We start from the raw sequence: 25,014 nt of genomic DNA on the forward strand, positions 1-25,014 counted from the left end.
TTGCAATAGCAAGAGCTTAAAATTGGGTGCCCTGGAGCATCCTTATCCTCTGTCAGAGCAGTAGATGGGCACAGGGGGACATATGAATAAAGAAGCAGCTGTTTGTTCCTCTACACTCCTACACGCAGACACATGGAAACTGTGAGCACACTGCCGCCTTCGCCACAACAACAGGGCCTAAAGAAACTGAGGCACTTGTGCAGTAAAATCATAATAGTCACATTCTTCCGAGGTTCCAAGACAAGAGCCAAATCTTTCCCAATGGAGTCAATTCAAGAAGTCAATTTTCTGGAAAGCTGGAGGGTAGAATGAATCATCTTTTTAACTTGTGTGACTTCAACTTCAGTTGAATAACAATACCCCCTGCACTGTTAACCAAGGTGCGATTATCAAGTAAGCTTGATAACAGACCATGAAACTGGTCTGTTATCAAGCAAAGACATTACCATGAGGGTAAATACATTAAGGAGGTGAAGATTGACTGTGGCCCACACGTTCACCCTCCTTCTGATTTGCTCTGAAGCATTGTAATAATCACAAATAATCAAACTTGATCCAAATAAGTCACGTTCATTTCACATATAAAAGAAAACAAATTTTTAAAAAAGAAAATTGAAAACCAGTCTGAACCCCCATCAGTGCCACACAATCAGATATAGCTGAGGTGGTAATGACAATGATAGTGAATTGTGAAAACATGACTTAATTGTGAAATTTTGATTTTCAAAAAACTTAAACCTATTAGAAGACAACTCAAAATAAAAAATTACATGTGCTGACAATCTATTGTATTATATTTATATTACATTTATTCATTGGCAGACTTACAAGTGAGGGACATCACTAAAGCTACAGTACAGTAGGAAACCTTAGCGGAGAGGAGGTGCTCTTGGACATTAGTATTTCTAGTGCCCTAGAAGTGGTTGTAATGTCAGTGTGTAATTCAGAGTCTTCAGAGCACAATAAGGAGCATAAGCTCACATCAGTCAAGTACCTTTTGAGACATATATTTGCAATAGAAATTCACCAATTCAATCCACCATTATTAGTGTTGGGCCCCATTTATCAGCTTATTGCTTAATAAGGTCAGCATTGGCCCCACACCTGACAGTCCACATTAAGATTTTTTTTTTTTAAATCAATGTGTTCATGTACTGTTCAGTTTGCTGTTTCTACTATAGAAGCTACATTCAATATGTTGGAGCAAGATGCATTCAGTTTTTAGAGCCATAGCAAATCCCTGGCTTCATGTGACCTTATATAAAAATGGTCTGAATGTATTCTACACAGTCCACTGGTATCAGCAGATTTCCTGAGTGAAGGTATCAGAATCGATATAGAGACAAGTCAGATCGTTGCATCTTTAGTTTGCAATGCTTGCTCTTGTGATCTGGCCATTCAGATCCCCATCTTGTGCAGATATTTCTTATCTTATCTTACTATTGAGGCAAACTGTTAAAGTTACATAAAAGGTCTCTCAACGTACTTTACTGTTTGTTTTCAAAAGCAGACAAAAAATAACTGAACTGTGAGTTTTCCAAACACTTCCTCTTTGGTGTTGAGCAAAGATGCAGCAAAGATTAAAGGAATTTCTAAAAAAGGATTTTTTTTTTTTTTTGTGGAAGCTGCATATTGAATGAACTGCTGTACATGGCAGCTCAATCAATCAATAATCAATCAATCAATCAATGAAACGCTTCCCTAGAGGAGGTAAACCAGCTTTAAACCAGTTTAAGTTTAAACATAGATGCAATGAGACAGAGTGAGACATTCAAAACATGCTTGCATCAAAGTGGTCAGTGTAACTGAGAAATACAAGCAGTTTAAGATAAGAGCATAAAAGAACAAAGAATCCATCTAATCTATTAATATTTTTTGCCAAATTGTGACCCACTGGAAAAGGGCCCCTGGCTTAGACCGTATCATGTTCATAATACTGTGTGTTCAGGCTCTCAGACAGGGGCTTGCTGCCACTTTATAGCTGGGGTAGTACTACGGAAACTGGTAGATGAGTCCTGATCTCTGATCCTAGATCTTACATCATTACATAAATTGTAAGTTTGAATAGATCAGATAGAAAAAACTGACACATCTTACTCATAGAAACTGAATAGACAGCTAATATTTTCTTGCCAGGATATACCTCCAACCTTCAGATGAATTAACATAAGAGCAAAAGTGGCTGGAAGTATTTTGGCAAGGGAATGATCTGTTATCTTAACAACCTGTAGATGCCTGGAAAAAGAACAGTGCTTGGACATGTCATCACCTCCAAATCACTACACTGCCGTGCCAAAATATTTTTTATATATCCTGGGCGTGCATAAGAAAGCCAAATTTTACACAGCAGTCAAACTGATATGGCCATAAATTAGTTTTGATTGCCTTGTACTGATATTTTCCACTTGATCTAAACAGCAATTTCCTAACTTGTGTTTCAACTCTTCACTAAACACTCATAGATAAGCTCTTTTTGTCATTCAAAAAATTCAGTCACTTACCGGAGGACCTGGCTCTCCCTTAGGGCCATGGAAACCATCTTCATAGTCGTAGAAGAAGTCTGGCTCCTCATATCCATAATCATATCCTCCCATGTCAACATCATCATAGCTGCCATCCAGATCATGATGTTCTGAGGTGTCCACCTGATTCTCTCGGTATAAAGTGGTGCCATTGGCTCTCAGATGAGTATCCAGGAGTTGATGAGTCAGTTGGGACCCAAAGCGTGAGTCCCTGGAGCTGGTGATGGAGTTGTTCCTGAGTCCTTCCTTTACTCGACTTTGCCTGACTGGGGGAATCAGGCCTGGGGTGGCATCTGGAGTCTGCAGGCTCCCAGAGCTGCTCTCTTCCTCTGTGCTGTTTTCTGAGTGATCAGTGTCCCCCTGGCCCCTACTCCCTGCCAACACATTTTTGGTAGTGGTGATAGTTGTGCTATAGGTGAGATCTAGAGCTGCTCGTCCACTCAGGGCAGGTAAGGTGGGGCTTTCAGGTTGAAGCAAAGATGTGGTGGAGTGGGCAAGGTGATCCAATGCGGAAATGTGGCTCTGGTCCCTCAGATGAGGTTGCGCTGATGGGCTGAGAGCTGAATTTTGTGTGACCGAACTACCTGGGGACAGTTTGACAGCTGGCATGATTTTTATGGGAGTATGATGGGTAGCTGCTATTCCAACAAGGGACTTTGTCGAGGGATTAGATGGGGGGTCATTTGCCTCAATATCCAATTCGGGATGTGGCAAAGGCAATCGGTAAGTGTCGGCCAGCCGGCACTGTTTTTTAAGGTAGTTGCAGTAGTGCGCGGCAGCTTGAGCCGAGGGATAGATATCTAGCTGGCAGACTCGACCATTAAACGACGCCGCTTTGGAGTTCATCCTTCCCAGAGTGAAGAGACCCCCAGAATCCCCGAGTGTCTGAGATCTCCCCAGGGTGTGCTCCTGCTGCTGCACCGCCCCACAATCCGCATAGAAGGACACGGAGCGTGCACGAACACCAACAGCAAAAGGGTGCTGGCGCCCATCCTGCCAGTTGTAGGTGAAGTAGATGGAGGCTTTCTCTGCAGTGTAAACCACCACTCTGCGTGGCAGCAGCTGAATGCCAAAACGCAGCCTGTCCCTGCCATCTTTAACACTAAAAAGAAAAGCATTGTTTGCTCGCCAGGAGCTTAGACTAACCACAACAGAAAACTCCTCGCCAATCTCCGGCGGGAACAGACTGCCTGCAGGAGCCTCATAGAGGGAGTTTGAGTCGAGTAATACCCCATATCCAGACAAAGGAAAATTTGAATGTGAGGGAGCAGTGGTGTAAGTAGTCGAAGATGAGCTTGTCTTCTCGTAGGGATTCTCTGTGCTGCTTTGAGCTGTAAGCCCCAATCGATAGAGGATATCCACTCCTGGAAAACAGAGGAGACACGGGTAAGTTTAATATACAGAGATTGGATTACAAAGCAAGCAGATTGTACTTTGGTTAAATAGTTTCTTTAAAAAAGCATAATTTTAAAAAGGCCAAATTAAAAATCTGTCTATATTATTGCAATTCTCACCGTTCACTTTTAGGTTTGATAAGTGTTGAAAATGTTTTATTCATTCTCCTTGGAATAAAACAATTTTAATTCAAAACATTTATGTCATTAATTTGCTGAACATGCAAATATAACAATCTTTGATGAAACGATTAAGGAAGAAAAAGTCTGGTCAGTTGTTATATTCTTACAACAGTTTCCCCATGATGCTGGTGACTCCTCCCTGTTTTTTGGGGTAAGTGCTAGAAAGGCAGCTGTGTCCCAGATGTGTAGAGGGGACAGATAAGGCTGAATTAGAATATAGGAAACCTGTTCACACTGACTTTTTTAATTAATCTGCCACCAGAGATTCATGAGAGCAGCTTTCCTCCAAATGGTCTTGTCATTCTTTACCATGCCCACAGGTTATTCTTCTAAGAAGTCTGCTGACAGTGAAGCACAGCCAGGCAAAAGCAAAGAGGACATTCTGTGCAGTTTTGGCTTTGAGTAAAGAGCAACAGACAGATCACTACGCTGAGGGCAATGTGTCACATGTGTCACACATGTCAGTAAAGCGGTTGTTCCAGAGAAAAAAAATGTCATTATTAACACAACAAATTGGAACAAGGATACCTGACACACACTGTGATTGTAAATGTCAACTGAATCACAAACGGGTCAGTCATTTAAGAGACTGACTTTTGTGTGTGTGTGTGTGTGTGTGTGTGTGTGTGTGTGTGTGTGTGTCCTTCGGTGAGGCGATCTCAGGGGTAGTTTGAGGTATTTTCATTGATAATCCAGAGACATTACATCATCAAGGGGTTACTTGAGTTTGTATTAGTGAGGGCAAACTGAATGCTTATCTCAACCCGTGATCTGCATCACCTGAGCAAAGCTTTCAACTTTCTATTATTTATTTCACCTGCTTAAAAACACGTGAAAACCTGTTTTTAACAACCTTTAGGAATGCAGACACAAAGAAAAAAAAAAAACACAAGACATCAAAGCTGTAAAATGCCTATTTCGGATGAGTTGCACATGTACAACCTTTTGACCTTTCACCTTGGATGAAGATCAAATCAAACTGCTAATAATTCAAAAAAATATTAGAATGTCAATAGCAGACAGGTTTGAATAAACTACCACGTATCAAGTACCAGGACTTAAAGGATATTATCAGTCACAAAAAAGTCATATAGTACAATTTTTATGGTTAAATACATAAAAAAAATAGTATCCGTCCTGTTACTAAACATTTGCAATATACAGTGGGGTTCTAAAAGACTGCTAATAATCTGAGGTCATCAAATTAGCTATACATAATCTTAAATTTTCAGCAGTGAGTACTGTTAAATACTGTTGCACTGAAACCAACCAAACAACTAAATCGGTGTTTAAGCAGATGTTTGCCTTATTTAATGATTTGGCCAGACAATGCAAAACCCACATTTAATATTGTAACTTTTTTGCTATTACAATGCAATTTACTAATGTAACCTGAAACAATTCAGTTTCAAAAAGTGTCAACTTATACTTAACAACTGTTGTGTAGTTATAGCTTCAGGTTACTTTAAATATAAATGAATGATCCAAATCAGTTCTACTTAGCGAGGTATAAAGATTTTAAAGTTAAACAGTGAAAAAGAGCACCTTTATTAAAATGATGCATGTTATCGGGCAGTGCCCTACATTTAGGTTTTAGAATCAGTGGATGAGCACAAGGCATCCTGTAGAACACTCAACATACTTTTAATGAATTTCCAAACCCTTGGTTTCATCAAGTCTTTTTAAAACCACATTGAATAACCTCAAAAATGCAATTGTATCAACTATAAACCAGGTTGTTATTGCTACTTCTTAAGGTTTTCGGTTTTTCTAACAATAGCAGCAATATAGTGGTCTGTGGTGCAGATTTACAACAATGTGTTAAAGTTTAAATTCCAACTCTAACCCACAAACTAAACATGTGAAGTCTAGACCTGAGAACAAGAAATTCTGGTATCTATTGGTATGACTGATCAGGGTTGAAGCAGGTGAAAGATCTCTTAAGTCACAAGTTTCAGCATAACTTTGCTAATAACTAATATGCCTACTGTACAATGCCAGATTATACAAATTGTATATGTGAAATTGTAGGAATGAATTGTGCAGCAATAGTAATACAGTATTGTAAATTTGCCTCTGAGGTTGAGTCCATGTGTTATTTCTTATTTTTCTGCTTTGGAGGAAGGTAGGGGTAGAGGGTGAGACAGAGCAAAAGAGAGAGCGTAATTTAACAGAAATAAAACATACAGCACATTGTCCTGGATTTGGTTTTGCATGGGTTTTAGTTCTCCAGCCCACGCAAGAAGACTATCTATCTGCAGCTGATCTAAGCACGCACTCAGATGTCCTTGACATTCTTTGCCCGAGGTAACGTCAGCCCAGATTCCAATTAACCTGTCTCATATGTGAAGACAGGCTGCTCTGGTACTCTTTGTGCATTCCTCCTCCCCTCGTTATGATGGATTGATTCTGTTTGGAGTGGACTTTTTAACTATAGATACATGGGGAGAAGACAATGCAATATGGAATAAGGGGAGGGACACTCAAGGCAGTGCAAGGAGCATTGACAAATATGTGAACATTTATCATGAGGTCAGCTTTAGTGAGCATACACTATGTGGTATTTCTGGCAGTTGCCCAGCGATATGCCACTCAAAAAACAATAATACCCTTCAACAAATTCACAGGGTGCAATGCGTTGATTTAAAACTTCTTGAAGTTTTCTTAAGATTCTTTTGACAGCATTCTTTCTTGTTGAATAAAGGCAAGTTCCTTCATGGAGGTCACATCCGGAAGAATATGTGGGATTATACTTCAACCATCCAACAGATATAAACACACTAAAGTGTACTGACACTACAGAGGCCTGGAAAAAAAAAAATCTGCTCTGCTATCTATTATCAATTCCTAACTTCTGTCCTTCTGAACTTTAACTCCTCTCATCCTTATAACTTGTTCACACACACACACACACACACACACACACACACACACACACACACACACACACACGGGAATCACCTTATCCCTAGAATATGTCCAGCTGAGGCACAGTTGACAAAACAGGCTAAGCATTTATCTGAGCTTTCTGCTTCCTCTTAGCCTGACTAATTGGTGTACTTTCCCAGAATGCTCTTCTTAGCATGTACTTATCATTATGTTTGCATGTGACATTAGATCCTTTTCTGATGGCCCAGAGATGAGAAAACTGAGAGGAAACAAGATGGGTAAATGGAGGAGCAGCGAAGGTTGAGAGGCTATTTTGGCTGCGTCTACATGCATGCTGTGGCCTGAAGAGCAAGAACAGACATGTTGAGGGAGAAGGTTTAAAAATGAGAATAAGAGCAAAGAAATAGGAGCTCTTATTTGCACCCATCGTCCCTATTTAAACTTGATCCAGTATACATTTTAACCTTTGAGTTGTTATCTATTTGGATCTTGTCCTGCAAAATGTTTTTCCCAAAAAGGTAAAGTATTGTAATAGGGAGCAATGCCCTTATTAGACTTTTTCTGTCCCAGTGCTGTTTCAAAAACCTAACTCTGGGTATCTGCAGATACTAAGTATGAATCTGATACTAGTGCTCTATTTTCACAGGATTTAAAATCTGTACACCTCACTACATAAAACTCACTGGGATGATTTGGATGTAAGATAATAGAAGCTTGGGGATGATGAGGTGCTAAAAAGTGAGTGGCGTGCTGTGACTGTATAAATGTATAAATGACATCCGATCTGTTTAAGTAAGATCTATATGATTAAGTGTTATGACTTGTTAAATTTGTTAATAAGAGCAAATTCATTTAAGTTTCAAGTCAGTCACCAGTATTTCATCAAATTACCAATCAAAATAGGATGAAATTGGTCCATTACACTATATGGATTCATGATCAAATGTCAAAGGTTAGTTCACTAGTCACAAAGCCAAAAAGATATAGGTAAAGACCTTGCTAATGATAAGTAATACATTAGGGTGCTGTTGTTTACCTTGAGCTAGGTAGTCTTCGTCTCCAGAGAGTACTGCTGAGCATACTGACAGGAGCAGGAGAAAGTTCCACCTGGAGGGGCATACAAACACAAATTAATAAGAGATTACCCAATTCAAATGTAACCCACTGAGACATAAAAATGCAGGCAGACATCCAATCAGTGACCGTGTTGTGCTAATTAAGAACAATTCTCATCCAAATTCTGCATATTCTGTTACACAGATGAGCATTTTTTCACCAAAAGTCCACTTATGTCATGTGGGGGACATGTTGCCAGTCAATCACAGGGATATAAACATACATATTAACATGTATGATTTGGAAGGTCTAAGTAACCTTGTACATTGCAGTCTGGGATGAAAAAGATAGCTCCAAAAGGAAACCAAAATGAGGGAGAGGAACATGACAACTGCACACACAGAGCACCTGGGCTGGAAATTCATGTATGGTCCTTCTTGCTATGAGGCAACACTGCTAATGGCACCCTTTCTCCAATAAAAGTCTGGGTCATTTAGACAAGGAACTGCTGTTCATCATAAAGATCCATGTCAGGTGGTTTTCACTATATATAAAACTGTTAATGGAGATCCTGAGTCCTGACTACAAACTGATTATTCTGACTGCGCTTAGACAGAGAGTAGTCACATCACACGGATGAACCAACACTCAAGTCAAACAGCTAGAGCTAAAACAGCTCTACAGAAATCATTGTCTCTTGTTGCGGTATATTTCTTAAGTCAAGAGTGACATATGGTAGACAAAGTTGTGGCAAGTCTGAGAAAAACACCAATGACTACAACTTGTCATTTACTATTACAAGTCTAGCCTTACCCTGCTGACATAAGTAGAAGTCTCCCTGAAATCAACAGTTTACAGTATAAATATTTCCTGTAACTCAGCAGAAGTAGGGAATTAAGAGCACATAGGAATGTCAACATAAGATTTGAACTGAGCGTGATCCAAGGAGGAATTACATTTTCTGGCAGTGGTCAACCTGACATCTAATGGCAGGAAAAACGTGTAATATGATGACTGTTCAATAAGTAAACCATGTCATTGACTCAACACTGGCAACTTAAACACCTGAAGCTAATGGAAAAGCAGTCCTCTACAACTGTGCTAAAACGTCCTCCATGAGAGTGGTCTGTAGTCAAATGAAACAATACAGCTGTTAAATCTGTTGCCTATCAACACCAACAAACACAGACTTTATGCCTCCTCTCATATTATGAAAAGAATTTGAATAATTAACACATTGTTGAAAAGATCTTAGCTAGTCAGCCATGACGGTCGTTAACGTCAATTAAACATTAAAGGTGGTTCATATTAGTAGTATGAGCCAGGCAAGAGAGCTAGGGTTAATTTACGTTAACCCAGAAAACATTGCTTGTTGAAATGCTGGTAACTCTTAGGATCAATAATGTATCAAAGTCAAGTTGTTAAAATGCTAACCATGAAGACTCAGGGGAGAAGCTTACTTTGCCAGAGACAGCTAACAAAGTAGGACTGTAAATGTGATAACAAATCCTCGCCCTCCTCTGGAGTCTTTCAAACATGGCTCTAGGCGGTTCCAGCTCTGGATAGGTTGCTCAATTTCTTGAAAAAAAGACTTGGAACAATACTTTGTTTTACCATTATCGCCTCTTTTGGAAGTAGGCAGCTCAAGTAGACAATTTTACTTAAGTGTCCTAACCTGGCCCCAACACTGACACGGTTGTGGCGAAGACCGCCTCCGTCACGAATGTTATTTAGCTCATAGTATAGTGCAGCACTACAATGACCACTTTTTAATAAACAGGCGGTGACTTAAGCGGAATCCATTTTTAAAAAGTTGCCAGTTACGGATACGTTCATACAACAGTTAGTTCCGACCAAGTCATTTGATTGGACAAGAGGCATTCCATGAGCGCTGATAACAGCACTGGGATTTTTAACTACATATATCACTCCGCTTTACAAGTGTTATATTAACCGTTAATCAGCATTATATTATCGGTTGAATATTTGATTTAAATGATATATGGGGGTCAGAAGTGCACGAAGGGAAGAAACCTGGATACTTCAGCGCACTCTTGAGGTAACGTGTAGACGAAGTAGCAACCTAGTGTGCACTGTGCAGGTCAGGAAAAAGTCCAATAATTACTAATTATGTTGGCGTTGCCAAATAAATGATTAAATAAACAATCAAATCATTATCTGTTGTTGTTTATTTAACTGATATGGCACTCGTAGAACTATTGTGTAAAAGCAATATCACACTCGAGGTCGTATTTACTGAATGTCAGCATGGCTGTGATTGTCTTCGTTACTCGGCCTGCGGCTTGTATGACCGAATCACAGCCATGCTGATATTTAGTGCAACATCACTCCCTCTCGTGTTATATTCGTTAATTCACCAGTGTGTTCAGTAATCTTGCCAACGGTTATGAATGCAAAAGTTAACCGTTGCACTTGCGAAGTGATTTAGAATGGTAAAATGTTGACCGGAACTTTGTTTGATTCGGTTTTAACAAATACCCACTAGATATTATAATCACATTCTAACCAAATGTGTACAGATGTTGACACATTGTTGGTCCCAAATTTTATAAATAAAGAAATTAGAATAATAATAATAAAAATAAAATAAAATAAAATAACACCTACACATCTTAGCTGTATGTTTAGTTGATTAATCACGGGGAATGATAGCAATGTTGATAATCAATTCATCTTTAAATTCATTTATCAAGAAAACTGCCTCACATTAGACTACTGGACTCCATCTTCTCAAACGTGAGGATATCTTTTCTTTTTCCTCCTTTTTTTATCATTGCAAATGTAAATCAATTAGAAAACAACACATTGAACTTTTGAACCTTTTTAACACACTGAACCTTTTTCAGTATTTTATTTTTATTTTGTTATCTAAACAATTACCTGATTAAAAAAAAAAATCAACTCTACATTCACTGAAATGAAAGTAATTATTACTTGCATATCGAGTTCCATATCGAGTTGCAATCAGTAATCAATGCAGTCAGGAACATGTAAAAGAAAGAAACCTCCATGAAACCTTGGAGCCAATTAAAAGGCGACCCGATTCCTCTGTTCATGAAGACATTGAACTTTGTCATTTTTATGTTTGAAAATATAATGATAAGTCATGCAGAGAGTATTTTAGTGTCATGTTTTATTGTTCCCAGACAATGATGGATTTTGTCTCAAAGGCATAGTTGGTTAATAAAAATTTAATGCTGTTCATGGAAAGATGCCTGAGCAAAACTAATACCACAAGGAGAGTCATAGCAAAGATTTAGAGAGAGAAGTGTTACGCCTGCCTTTTGAATATTTTTTTCAAGTTGTAAAGAGCAATTAATCCTCAAAGCCCTTCAAAAAGTTGTCAACCAGAACTTTTCATAAACAAGAGATAATGCTCTGCTGAAAATTTCATCATGCCTAAAACAGATACAGGCAAAGCACAAATATTGATTGTGAAACTAACACTTAAAATGAAAAGAAACATATTCTTTAATTTATATTCCACTCAGATTTGAAGATTTTTATTTTATCTCAAACACAATGACCTTTAAAGACCTATGTTATTCATATTGATACCTTTTTAAAAGGCAATAAACTTCCTTCCTTTGACCCTAACTGACCCCACCTCTAGGTGGCACTGCCCACCATATAGCTACAGCAGAAAGTCAGCATGTACTGCACAAAATCAGTAAAGGGCCAAAGAAATTTTAAGGAAGAAGAGAGGAGAAACGGGAGCTTTTAACTCAAAACAGAACACATTCAGAGAATAAATGTAAAACAGATGCCATGTTTACAGTCTTTATTCCTATCTTAAGTCTGTGCCCATCAAACAGCGAAGATGGCAGAATATAAGTGTCTTCCATGTTACTGTATGTAGTCCCTCCATTTCTTGCTGGTATCCTATTTATGTAATGCCAGTGACCAACTATCTAATTTTAATACAAGCAAATTAACATCAGCTAGTGTCTCTAACTGCAGAAAATGTGGCAGTTTTAATGCTGAATCTTACCCCAACATATGAGGACAATATTCGAAGACTAAGAATTTTAGCTTTACAGTATGTTTGAGTTATGTTTTTATTTAGATTTGTTGAGACAGATTTTTATATTTTGCATAAAACAGTAGTCCAAGAGTCACTGATATATTGAGCCTATATGGTCTAGAGCTTCCAAAGCACACTATGTACATTCAAATCAAATCAATCACATTGACAGTTCTGTTCAAGTAACAGCTGCTAACACAACTTGAATTGGCCTGTGGCAACTATTTTGATGATTTAACACTGACACAGTATAGTGCAAAAGACACAAGGAGACAGTAGTTTTTCTATTTTAATACGAAGTTACGTAAGAGTACCACAGAGTGCAATCAATCACAGGCTCCTGTCTCACCTTAAACCTTCAGGGATTGTGACGTGAGTGTGATAGCTACAAACAGAATACTAGATGTCTTACAAACATCTCTCTTTTGTGGATTTAGAGAAACAGATTAACCGAGCAAAGAGGCTACCAGTGTTTGTGTGGCCCTGTTTGACAGGGATCCACAGACAGGCAGCCATATTTGTTTTCCCAGAAAAATGTGGTCTTGCTTTCCTTAGGGGGGGGGGCAAACAGAAAAAGACAACAAGAGAAAACCTAAAAAGAAAATGATTGAGTGTAGAAGGTAGAAACACCATGAGCTGTGTCACCTGTTCCCCATCGAGAAAGTGGTGCTACAATTCCATGACTGGGAACACAGACATTTTACCAGATGGGGAAAAATTGATAGACGAAAATGATGGAGAATGGATGGATGGATAAATGAGTACAATAACTTATCTGTGGAGAAAGGATAAAATTGACATGTATAAAGCCAGTGAGTAACTGGTTATGCTTAAAAGTTGACAGATTTTAAAAGTTGACCGAAAAATGTAAAAAAAACTATAACACTTAACATTCTCTTCTGTGTCAAGTGGGGCCATCTGATGTTGATTCTGACTACTTTTTTCCGCCTGTCTGTCATGCAGACTCCCTGTTCAGGGCTATTTAAGGCATCCCTGAGGCTCTGCCGCTAAACTTCAGCACATCAACAGTGACGTATATACATTTATACATTTTCTGTTTGCTGTCCTTCCTTCCCAGCATAAGATGATGGTCTTTGAATATATCGTTCACCTTTGGCATGTTTTAAACTTTTTCTTTTTTTTATAAGCAAACAGGAGGGAAGTGAGGGAACTGAGGCCGACCCATAGCTACAATAAAGGCTGCATGGTGTACATCATGGCCTCCACATCCATCACTTTTTACCTTTTCTTCATTAAATTCAGAGGTAAATCCCTGTCTAAGTGACAGCACACTATGACATGCTTCCCAGTCGAAGCAGTTAATGGAAAAGACTGCTGAACGCAAGACAAAGCTCCCCAAACACTGCTGTGTTGACTAAGGGAAATACCACTATGTGGGGAGTGGGTGTCATGTCAAGACTATAAATAATCACATTTAAAACTCCCCTCTGCAATGAATCATTCCAGCAGTAACAGATCTAGCATTTCTCCCCTCAAAATTAGCTTGGATCTCTAACAATAGCTCATTCAGCTGAGGAAAAGGCAGAGGCAAAGTGCTCAATTTGGTTTGGCAAATTGGAGCAAACTCATTTAGGTTCTGTTTACAGTCCTCATAAGGGAAGGGAAACAATTTTCTTACGTTCATCACTGATTTCTATCTTTGTGAGTGGTGACATTCACAGTCTACTGTTTACACGTCTAATTTGGTAGGCCACTTGCCAAATTCATTAGTACCAACAAACCATGCAATGCTGTTAATCTACCCAAGCTTTTCTGAAATGTTGAAGTTCTTGAAGGGATGAAGGGATACCAATAAAATTGCTGTTAATATTTTTTTTTGGGGGGGGGTAATGAAATGTAGAGAGCCAACAGCAGGTTTTCTTTTTTTTTTACTTTTGGGAAAAAGGTTCGGTGCTTTGTAAAGACATGTTGGACCATCTAAACAAACCTGATGAGAGTCACCTTGACTGACCCATCCCATCTCACCCCTTCTGTTGACTTTGAAAAGAATGTTTCAGCCTTCAGGATATCGCCACAGTAGAAGTAGGAGTCTGTAGAAGTACTCCACACAGAGTTGTTATTCAGAAAATTGAAGTTTATAGAGCTTGACCTTGGAGCGTGTGCCTAACCTCCACTGTTATATGCCCCTTTGGCAAAAATATGGCGCAGTTGAGCCCAAGTTTTAAATGGCGTGGAATTCAAAACAGACGGGAGCCACTAGCGCCAACACATAAGCTGACAAAGCGCTCTGAGGAGCTGTAATAGAATTCACTTTGTGTGAAACAGCGAGAGATAAATTTGGCATCTGAAAAATGACATCTATCATATATACAGTAGATCTCTCATCGCTGCCCACCATCACGCACACGCTCACACACACACTATTCACAAGCGGATGTCTCTCTCAATAAAAACATACGGGTTTCTTGCTAATCAGGTGTTCTGTTCCGGCATACTTCGCTTTTCAATCTCAGCCCCAGCATTCTTGGACATGAACAAGTAACTGATCCATGGCCAATATCTGTTCCCACTGGCTGCGTTTCAGCTTTAGCACCTGTATCCTGAACATAATGATTTCATTATGGAGGCAGTAAGTGGGCTTGTATTCTTCTCATGTCCAAATGGCCATCAGTGAAAATTAGCAGGTCAACAGTTTCCGAGTTTCAACTGCTAACTTGTAGTTCCTCATTAGCCAAGTCTTGAAATACTTTTCCGCTGATTTTCCAAACTACCCCAAGCATCTGATGAATAAAATTATAAATCAACATATAATTTTCAAAAATCAGTATGACATGTCTGGGTGCTTCTTCTCTGACAAAGAGATGAGCATGATTCCTGTTTGGCAGCTCACTCAGATCACCAATCTGGAGTCAAGAGGTCACTGCAGACCAGAGTAAAGATTGACTTAGTCCACAAGACAGCAAGCAGACAAAGGGCTGTGAGTAAACTTCCACTAGGCTTTATTAGTTTACCCTTTTCCTGTTGCGGGTGGACCTGCAGATGTTAGGAGGGTTAAATACACCTCACTCAGACAGACAGGCCGAAGTCCCTACAGCCACTGGTGTGGAGAAAGTGAGTACACTGCACCAACAAGACGGGCAGCCTGTGATCTCACAGTTTTTGAGGCAAAATCAAGCTCACAGGGGAGAAAACTATATATCTCCTGAAACCATTAAAGCATTTTTCTTAGTTTTCTTAACCTATTTGTAGCCAGTTTCACCTCTGTGATCTTTAAAGGGTCATTTCACACACACACACACACACACACACACACAAAAAAACAACTACATAATTTTCCGAAGTGGTACCAAGCCTAACAACTTCTACGTTCTCCCTTTTTCAAGGGAGAACGTAGAAGTCTTAACAGCAAATACAAATAAAACCACAACTGGCTGCATGGCACCATTAAAGGTGAGAAATTTTAATATTATTATTTTACTATTTACTACTTCTATTTAAATAGAATGGAAAGTTGAGGCCCATATTAAAGTAATTATAGTCATTAAATGTGATGTTAGCGTCATAGCGAGCTACAGTATCTGTACTTTGTGTAACGTCTACAAGAATTAGAGAGACCTGACATTTTGTATGGAAAAATATCCATTGTACATTCACAGTGTCAGTCAGTAGGCCGACCAGTGGTCCAGTCAAATAGGAAAAGTGTTTATTTGGATATCTGCATCCTCATATTGAGGTCAGTCAGTCTCAGCAGTAGCATGCATTCAGCCAAGTGTTACACCATGTGCATTAATGTACTCAGTGGCCATTTGCTTCTTTCTCAAGGGAACTTTCCTCAGTTTCCACTGATATTTAGAATAACAGGGACACAATATGTCCATCTCTTCAGCAGCATTATACCCACTACAAGCATAGTTCATGGCCTGCACTGAACTGTATAGTGGATGAATCAGTCAACCCCAATGCAACTGTGTGACATCATGTAAAAAACTGCTATTCTACTATAGAAATAAGGCAAGACTGAAGACTTCTCCCTGAACTTTTACTGCTGCTCTGAGTTATGAATCATTTTATCAGCTATTTTATTGGTCATTCTCCTTTAACAGACCCACTGCTCCAGTGAACAAACTGTTTCCTAGATCCATTTCCTGAAAACCCCATCTCCTTACTATGGGAATTACCGTGAGCGAGTCTTGAAGACACAGCATACCCTCAGTCAGGTGTACAGTATATGTGAGTAGTTGTGAGTCTCTGTAGCTATACAGTTCAACCACTGCCACCAATGGAGCAGCAATGACTGCAACAGTGGGTGATTGTCTGCAGCTCAGGAGCCTGTTAACCACTGATGCATATGCACTAACTCTCACTGTGAATCCAAGGGAGACCACACTTGTTCTCAGTCAACTCAGTTCTACCATAAGGCTCTCCTTTTCACTCTCAAGGACAAAAAATTGACCTCTCAGGATTTTAGCGGGGATTTGTTTTCCATTGAGCAAACACTAACAGAATGCATTGTGAGCTCAGCTCTTTTTTTAAAAATCATATCTGGGAGTGATTCATAATTCTGTCTAGACAATTTGAATTAACTTCTGATAGCAGAAAATAGATTTCCTGTTCAATAGCCTATTGAGGCGTGCACATATCTGTAGCTCCACTATCCCAGCTGAATGTAATAAGACAACAAAACCTGCATGCTAGATGTCAACAATACACACTTCCATGAGGAATGTTTAGGTTTAAAGGCACTAAATAGATTTTTTTCCATTCAAAGTCTAAACACTGTGACAGATTTTGATTAATTTGGCAGATTTTGAGCCACTGAAAGCTGCTCTTAAGCTTTTATCCATCATACAGTGTAACAATGATTGCTGAATAAGCATCATTGCTCCCAAGACATCCTCATTCATCCTCTTTCTCCTTGCTTCAGTGTTTATTTCCCAGCTTATCATAGCTGTGTGAGTGAAAGGCAAATAAGAAGAAGGGGGGTTCAGCGGTAGACCACATGGTATTCAGATTATAATGTTGGAGATCCCGGGCTGCATGTTCACAGAGCGAGTTCAAAGCCAAGACTTCAGTTGTCAGCTACATTTATCAAGATAAACCAAGTATAAAACAGCAGTTCAGACACATGTATCCATGGAAAAAAACCAATCATCAGATAGGAATAGTAAGGCTGGACAGCAGTGAGACTGTGCAGTAGCTTGTATGTGTAATATACAGAACTAAAAATAAATAAATAATGGATCTAATTGGAAACCTCCTAAAAGAAAATTAATAGTTATAGCGACCATGATCCCAGAGCTAAACTCTATGCATTTATCTTATTGACCAAATGAAAATACTGTACAGTCAGTCACGTTTTAGTGACAAGTACTTGTAGCTGCAGGGACTATGTTTGGTCAACTGGCGCCCCTGTCAGGGAGAGACCCCAAAGAACCAGAACAGAAATAAATCTTCCAGTTGCCATTTTAAATGAAAATCTGTTCTGGGAACAGTTTCTCTGGCACAAATGTGCACAGATAGCTTAACATCTGCATACAATTTAATCAAACGGCCACTTACGTTGCTGCCGCGGAAACGTGTCCACTCCTTGTCCGTTGAGCTCCTAAATGCATTTGTATGCATTTGTCCAGGCAGCAGAGATCTGGGTGAAAACAGAATCACACTCAAGAGGATACCTGTTCATGGGCTAACCCTTTGGTAACAGCCAAAGGAGGCGTAAAGCGGACGGAGTAAAGTACTGCCACCTCAGAATTTCCTCATCGCATTGCAGTCCGGAGGAGAGATCTCTCTCACCCGTTCAGACCTGTGCCTCTCAGATCATTTGCGCTCTGCGGCGCGCAGTGATCAAACTATTTCTATCCAAGTGGAGACGCACAGCAGTTGCACAGAAAAAAGTTGGCTTGGAGAGCGGCTGCTCGGGCTGCAGCAGTGTTAACTCGTCTGCTCTGTGTAGTGCAGAGAGTCAGAGCTCGGCTGCTTCTCTCAGAGTGGTCTCCAACACTACAGCAGATCCAGCTCTGCGCGTCTTTACCTCCAGGCGGTGGTTTCTGCTATGTGCCTTGACTTGCACTAATGCAAGGGGACCCGTATTCACCCCAACACAACTCCAGCTGGTGGTGTTGGATTTCACCAGTTACTCGTGACATCACGGATAGAGTTTTGGCTTGTGTTCATCAATGCCCTTTGTCTGCTTTGACTACTATATTAGCCTAAAGCGGGCACAATGCCTATGTTTACTCAGCAGGGTAGAGGGCATATTTTAATTGCAAAACGAAGCATAAACTTGCTTACTGTCAAACACACACACACACACACACACACACACACACACACACACACACACATACACACACAAACACAGAGAGAGAGAGAAAGAGAGAGAGAGAGTAGGCTACACACCAAGACTGAAATAATGCCAGAGAAAAATAGAAGAGATCAGCTGGTGCAGACTCATGTTGTTTGCTGACAAGCAGATCTGCCAGGTGCTGCAGCTGTTGTTCTGGCTCCATGGCAAGACTATCTGTTCAGTATTTGTTCATCCAGTATAAAGGAACTCATATCAGGACTAGTTTACAACACAGCCAATGCTCTGTTGAACAGTCTTTACACAAATTTCCCTAAAAGTGCTCACTTATCTTAGAGCAGATTTTTCTCGGCAGAGGGGTGGAAAAGTCACTTGATTAGACAGAAAAGTAAAAGCAGCAAAAGTGAATTTCTTGAATGTCATATGCACTTAAGTAGCCACAACAAGTGAGTTAGAAAGAAAGGCTTTTGGGCAATGCTTGGTTGGTCAGGCGTTACCTGTGATCCTTCACAGTTCAAGTTGTTGAAAATGATCTACATAATCATATAACACGGTCAAGTTTGGTGTGAAAATATGCAGCACTATATGCACAGTGCAATCTAGAGTTGGCTATGTGGTGGTGCTGTATATAAAACCACTAATTGCATTCTGGTCTTTATATTCTTTGGCCAGCATCCAAAATAATTTAGTTTTAAACATGGGCCTCTTATTAACTACATTTGTGCGCACATAGAAAACAAACAATTATGATACAGAAGACTATTTGAATGTGGGGACGGTTTAACATCCGTCATCATGCCATGTAATTTGAATCATCATTTGCGCCAGTTGTATCTGAAGAGATTAAGATGAACAGATTTATTAGCAGCAAAAGCCAAACAGAGTTAGTCATAAACCGCATTTGCTCTGGCACTGCTGCTTTTTGGAAATCACCCTTCTTTGTTTCATCATGACTGTGTCTGAACACAGCACCGCCGTGTCTCCCCCTTGAAAATGACACCATTTCTTTTCTTTATCTCTCCCATAAATTTTTCCAAACAAATAGACTCTAACCCACTTCCACCACTCCCCATCCAGGTTAACCCATTAACCTAGAACAAACAGGACCCCCCTGAACCCCCCTGGACCCCCCCCCCCACACACACACACACACACCCCAGCATCCTCCCCCAGATGTCCGAAGTCTCCTTCAGTTCAGCCTGGACTGAGAGGGAGTCCATATGGTTTGCAGTTTAGGGAACTGGCGGGACGCTACCAGGAGACAGAGCAGTTCCTGCCTCTAATCCCAGGTGGAGCTCACAGGGTTCCTGAACTTGAAACAAAGTTACAGTGAACAGTTACAATGCCCAAACATGGACTATTATACAGGAGGTCAAACTGACATGGAAACTCCAAGAGAGCCTGCCAGCCACTATAAACAGTGGGGTTATTAAAGAGCATTCATTACGTGGTGCCTGCAAACAAGGCATTTGAGGCACTTTGTGCCACAGGGGTCTGTGTGTGTCTGTAGCAGTGGGTCAAACTCTCTTCTCTCTGTTCATCGAAGACAGTCGTCTCTGGGGGAGGAAGCATGTGCAAGGGATGCTCTTGCTCTCTCCTTCTCCCTCTCTCTCTGTCTCTGTCTGGCTTTGCCATCAGCCTGCATCTCGGGATTGCAGTGCAGAGCTTAGACCAGATGTTTTCTCCCACTTCCAGGAAACAAAATCGTTGAGATGCTGGTTCTCTGACAAGACCATGAATCAACATCATGAACAAATGAATTACATGATCAGTTTGTAGCAAAACCCTGACATAAACATTGGAGGATTGAAGAATATCTCTCTCATATAAGTAGAGCATTTGCTGTTTGCTGACTGGCAAACATTTGGAAACGTTTGAATCCAGAAATGCGTCATATTGGTCAAACCTCGATGAAATTATTGACACAGAGTCTCTCTTGCTGCAAAGAGATCATTCAAAACTTTTTATGGTATTATACCATGAAATCACATCAGCCAAATATGCACATAGATTTACAGCAAACTTTTCAAGAAGAATTTTCTCTTTTTTTCTCACATCCAGATGTGTACTAATCAGTCCATTGTGCACCGAGCACCAGAATGTTGGGCCCAAAGGGTGACTGGTGTCCGATAATCAGAATCAGATCACCTCTCCCTTTTTCTCTCTTGAGGAATGGGCAGATCCAGATGAGTGTACACCAACCTCCTCCAGTAACATGTGGTGTTCCCCTCCTGCAGTTTCATAACTTATCCAGCGAAATGGCCAATAAATGTGTTGTAATCAAGACAGAATCAGAATGGCAGTCAATGGACCAGTGTTCTCGGACAATGACTACAGAGTTTTAGAAGTACATGAAGGCCGGCCTGGATTGTGATTAGAGCAGCATGTGGTCACAGACAAAGTCCTTCCATATGACCAAATATTACATAATGCACGAAACGCACATGTCCATTCGAGTCTGATCCTTACTGTACCAAAATAGCTTATAAAAAAGTTAAGAAGTAATGGATAGCAACTTTCTTTTACATTAGCTTCACAGTTAAAACAATCATGTTCAATTCTTACATTCAATGTATAAAAAAAACTCAACTTTGGTGTTGGGAGTCTGTACTTGATTTGGACTCAGGGATGTCGCTGGCCAAATTCCCAGAAGCTGCATGTACATATTCCTACCTGCACACTCCTGTCTCTTCCGTGATTTAATCTCCAGTGTTTCCCACTGGAAGGCTTGAATCCAACCACCAGGTGCTGGTTGGATAGCATATTGTCTTTCAGATTAACATTTCATAGTACAGTAACAGCTTGTAAATGCGTGGTGTGTGTGGAAACTTTTAGCCTCATAGGACCAGAATAAAGCCAAAGTCAACCAGGCTGGTTAAAGAGAAAAAGAAACAGGAAGAGGGAAGGTTCAATGGTTGGTCAAACTAAAAACAAAATGTTGTTTTGTAACCAGCCAGAAGACTCAATAAAAATGTGTTTTTGGGTGCCTACACTAAGTGCATTCTTCTCAACATAATGCAGCAGACACGGTTGGTTAATTGTGCCTCATTAGGTAAACAGCTCATCAGTCAGCGGCTGCCATGAAGCTGGTCTGAAGGAGGGCAGTGGGTTGGCATGTGTCTGTGCGACCAGGTTGACAGCTGACTCTACCTGCAGACCGGCTAGACACTTCAACTGCCTCTAATTAGAAGACACAGGACTATGTAATTTATGTCCTGTGTGCGTGTCACCAGCTCATAGGGCTGTTATTTTGCCGAGCAGGGAGAGTGTGGGCAACAGCTGGGAGAGTGCTTAACAGATGGTGGAGTACAGAGCAGTCGATAGCTGAGACAATGCTCCATGTAAGAGTGTGTGTGTGTGTGTAGTGAGGTGGTTTGCAGAGCTTATGGGACCAAGGGAAAACAGGGGAGAGAGGGGCCAGGGGAGTCCAGGGTGAAGGGGGTGTTTGGGCTAAGAGGAAGTTTTGGAGTGTGTAAGGAAAGTGAAAGTCCCTGTGGGGGTCATGTGTGGTGGAGAGGGGGCACAGAGGAGGAACACACACACTGCACAGGGAGGTGTTGCCTCATGTTTGGCTTTTAATTTTAGCTTTAGCGTGTAAGCCTGTGGGTGGATTTTACAGTTAAGACGATAAAGCAATGTCTGGTTTAGGTGTGATGGTTCATTTGAACAGTAACCCAACCATTTTCTTTCACAGAAAGCTGATACAGCCTTTTTTGTGTGAATATCTTTTTATTGTTGCTTTATTGTAAACGTATCACCAGAAAATGGCTGGCTGCATCGACACAAAGGTTTCTGTGTGTGTAATCAATTTTGTACATGCTGAGCAGAAGTCAGCCAATCCCACAGAAACAAACTTCTGCCATCCCAATGCTGCCAAAACAACATGTTGGTGCATCGTAGATGACTCACATTTAAGATGAATGTTAGGCAATTTATGGTTGCCTTAACATCATCTATTAACAGTTGTTGTGAAACCAGTGCAGTGTCTGTACTTACATTTAACCATACTCAAGGGGAAAAAAAGTACTGTCTGGTAGGGAAGGAAGAACAGGAAGAGAAGAAATGTGCTGAGTAAGATAAAAAAGCATTTTGCTCTTTATACTGTGGATGTAATTAACATCCCACTCATGCGTGTCTGCTGCTGTCTTTCCCCGGTGGCTCTAAAATCACCTGTTGTTAAATCGGGCCTCCATGCCAGTGTGCTCTGATGGTTTTCCCATCTTTCTCACCGAAGGGGAGAGAGGAAAATTGTGCATTCTCCAAATGAAACAAATGTAAGATCCAGAGGAAATTTGAAGGGAAGTGGCTCCACTTTATGGGCATCCAAACTCCTAAGTATGGATTTTGGGGGAGAATACATGAGGGAATCATTATATGTGAATGAAAGTATTTCACTCTTTTGTAGTTATTTTTGGATATTATTGTACATAATTCACCCAAAAACCATAAACTATTTTCTTTGAAAGGGAGATAAATATAATATCTGTTTTAAGACACATGAGTCTTGATTTAGCATGTTGATCCTGCAGAAATTATGAATGAACACAGAGTTGGCAAGGCTAACGTAGGTAAATGCTACTGACACCTAAAGTAAGTAAATCATTCAGTGCCTCTCTAACCTTGTCTTGTGTGAATTTGAAGAGGCAGAGCTACAGTGGTTGAAATAAAGAAATGTCACATCTTAAAATGTTTCTTAGGAAAAGATTTTTAGAAAGATGTTTGTGCTGTATTTTATCCAGAATGGTTTATACTGCCACTATGAGTTTCCCACACATGCTTGGAGGAAAATTCCTCCAACTCTCTAGCCTGGTTTTCTCACACTTATCCTTCACACCCCACACACACACACCTTCAGATTACCTACACCAATGTAAAAGCTGCCACAAGAGACAACAAAAAAGCTTTAGAATAGCAAAATATTAATCATGGCAGGATAATTTAACAGAGACTACTAACCATGGACTTCATTAGGCTACTTCATCTGTTGAAAAGTGATGTTAAATCTGTCCTCTTTCCATTGCATTGTGGGTCTTCCACTAAATCGGCAAAAAATGAGCAAAAACAACAACGATTAGCAACAATAAAGCAACAACGTTAAATGAATAGCTGACATTTTACTCGCTGAGAGTTTGATGAAAAGAAAAATGCGTCTCATGTTTGTACACTTGATAGGAAACCTTAGCTTAGCCAACTTAGCTTAGCATAAAGACTGGAAGCAGAGGGAAACAGCTAGCCTGGCTCTATCAAAAGTAAAAAATAAAAAAGGCCTGCACCAACACCTCAAAATTTAATTAATTAAGATGTCAGATCTAGTTTGTTTCATCAGAACATAACCAGACATGTAGGCTACAAAGAAGAAGTTGTGGTTTTAGGGGTGATGAGCTGGCTGCTTGTTGGCTCTAGCTTCTAATATTGTGTACAGACATGAGCGTAACATTCCTCTGCTCTGACTCTCAACAAGAAAGTGTACAATCGCGTGTCTCAAAATTCCTTTAATATCGTTGTGAGGTCAGTGGCTCTAATTTTATCTAATGTTGATGGTCTGCTTTGTGTCATGTGGATATATTCTGATAAATTGCCTAAAGTACTTGTTTGTGAACCATAGTGCTTCTATGCCACAGTATTTTAGCCCTAAGTGTTAAAAATGATTCTACAGTAAAACAGCAGGATAGATGCACAATTCTGGGTTGTAGGTAGAGAACTGTAGGCTTATATTATAATACGTTATTTATAAGTTACACAATACAAACTGCAGTAGTAGATGCAAAAGGCCATTACAAACAATAAAACAAAAGTAAATAAGTAAACTTATTGCATCAAATCCATCCATCACAACAAATGTGGCGCTGCTCTGTCCCTTCATTCACACAACCTGGCCAATTCCTCATCCCTCATTTTCCAAAGCTCTGTCTGCTCTCAGTTTGGGACGAGAGGAGGAGAGAAGAAGGAAGGAGCGGAAAAGCGAGAGGAGAAGCTTGATCCAGGGAGGAGGAGGAAAAAACTCCACCTTGACCTCTCTTTCATCTCTGGAGCTGATCCTCTGTCTGGCGTGAATTCTCCGAGGAGCTGGCTACGGAACAGAGAGTGGCTTTATGCTTGCTTACTACAATGTTGCTCATACAAAATCCCATTTAATTTCTTGAGAGGGTTGAGAGAATGGCTTGAAAGGCATGTTCTCTCTTATCTCCTGTGATACCATTAGGCTTTGAGTAATTTAGGCCTGATCCCATATATTTTCTGAGTGAGCTGAAGCCAGTGCTGATGATGATAAGCTATAAGCAAGGATAAAGTGTTGAACAATTGTGATAGAGATTGAGAAATTCACAAAGAAAATCATTATGTTGTGCAGCCTGATGAATCCTAACACATGGCTCACATGTCCAAATCCTGCATGGGATTGGGCCAAATATCACATAATGCCTACATTCACTCTAACCATGAAAGTTTGGCATTTTCAGGAGTACACTTATTCACTTTATCTCTGAGACTAGACCAGAAGATTAGCACAATAAAGTATGAAGTAACTGCAAGTAGCTGGCTAACGTAGCTTAGCATACATTTCTCCTACAAGTACCACTCACTCATTAACATTATAACACAACAATGCACCATTTTACCGAGGTTATGTGTCAGAGTGTCTCGGCAGGGAGCAGTAACTTC

The 25,014-nt window shown here is 40.1% G+C and overlaps 1 protein-coding gene across 1 annotated transcript in view; it reads right to left on the bottom strand.

Annotated features, from left to right (window-relative positions):
* The window catches only part of LOC130171172 (collagen alpha-1(XXIV) chain), an 89,514-nt gene extending 71,413 nt beyond the window's left edge, over nucleotides 1-18,101 (bottom strand). The window contains exons 1-3 of the mRNA XM_056379032.1: nucleotides 17,610-18,101; nucleotides 8,025-8,095; nucleotides 2,502-3,886 (exon numbers count right to left, since the gene is read on the bottom strand). Of these exons, the coding sequence (XP_056235007.1) occupies nucleotides 2,502-3,886; nucleotides 8,025-8,095; nucleotides 17,610-17,662 (1,509 nt within the window). The 5' untranslated portion in view covers nucleotides 17,663-18,101. The remainder of the gene's footprint in view (nucleotides 1-2,501; nucleotides 3,887-8,024; nucleotides 8,096-17,609) is intronic.
* Between the last annotated feature and the right edge of the window lie 6,913 nt (nucleotides 18,102-25,014).

The sequence above is a fragment of the Seriola aureovittata genome, chromosome 6 (assembly GCF_021018895.1).
Source record: "Seriola aureovittata isolate HTS-2021-v1 ecotype China chromosome 6, ASM2101889v1, whole genome shotgun sequence".
NCBI classification, from domain to species: Eukaryota; Metazoa; Chordata; class Actinopteri; order Carangiformes; family Carangidae; genus Seriola; species Seriola aureovittata.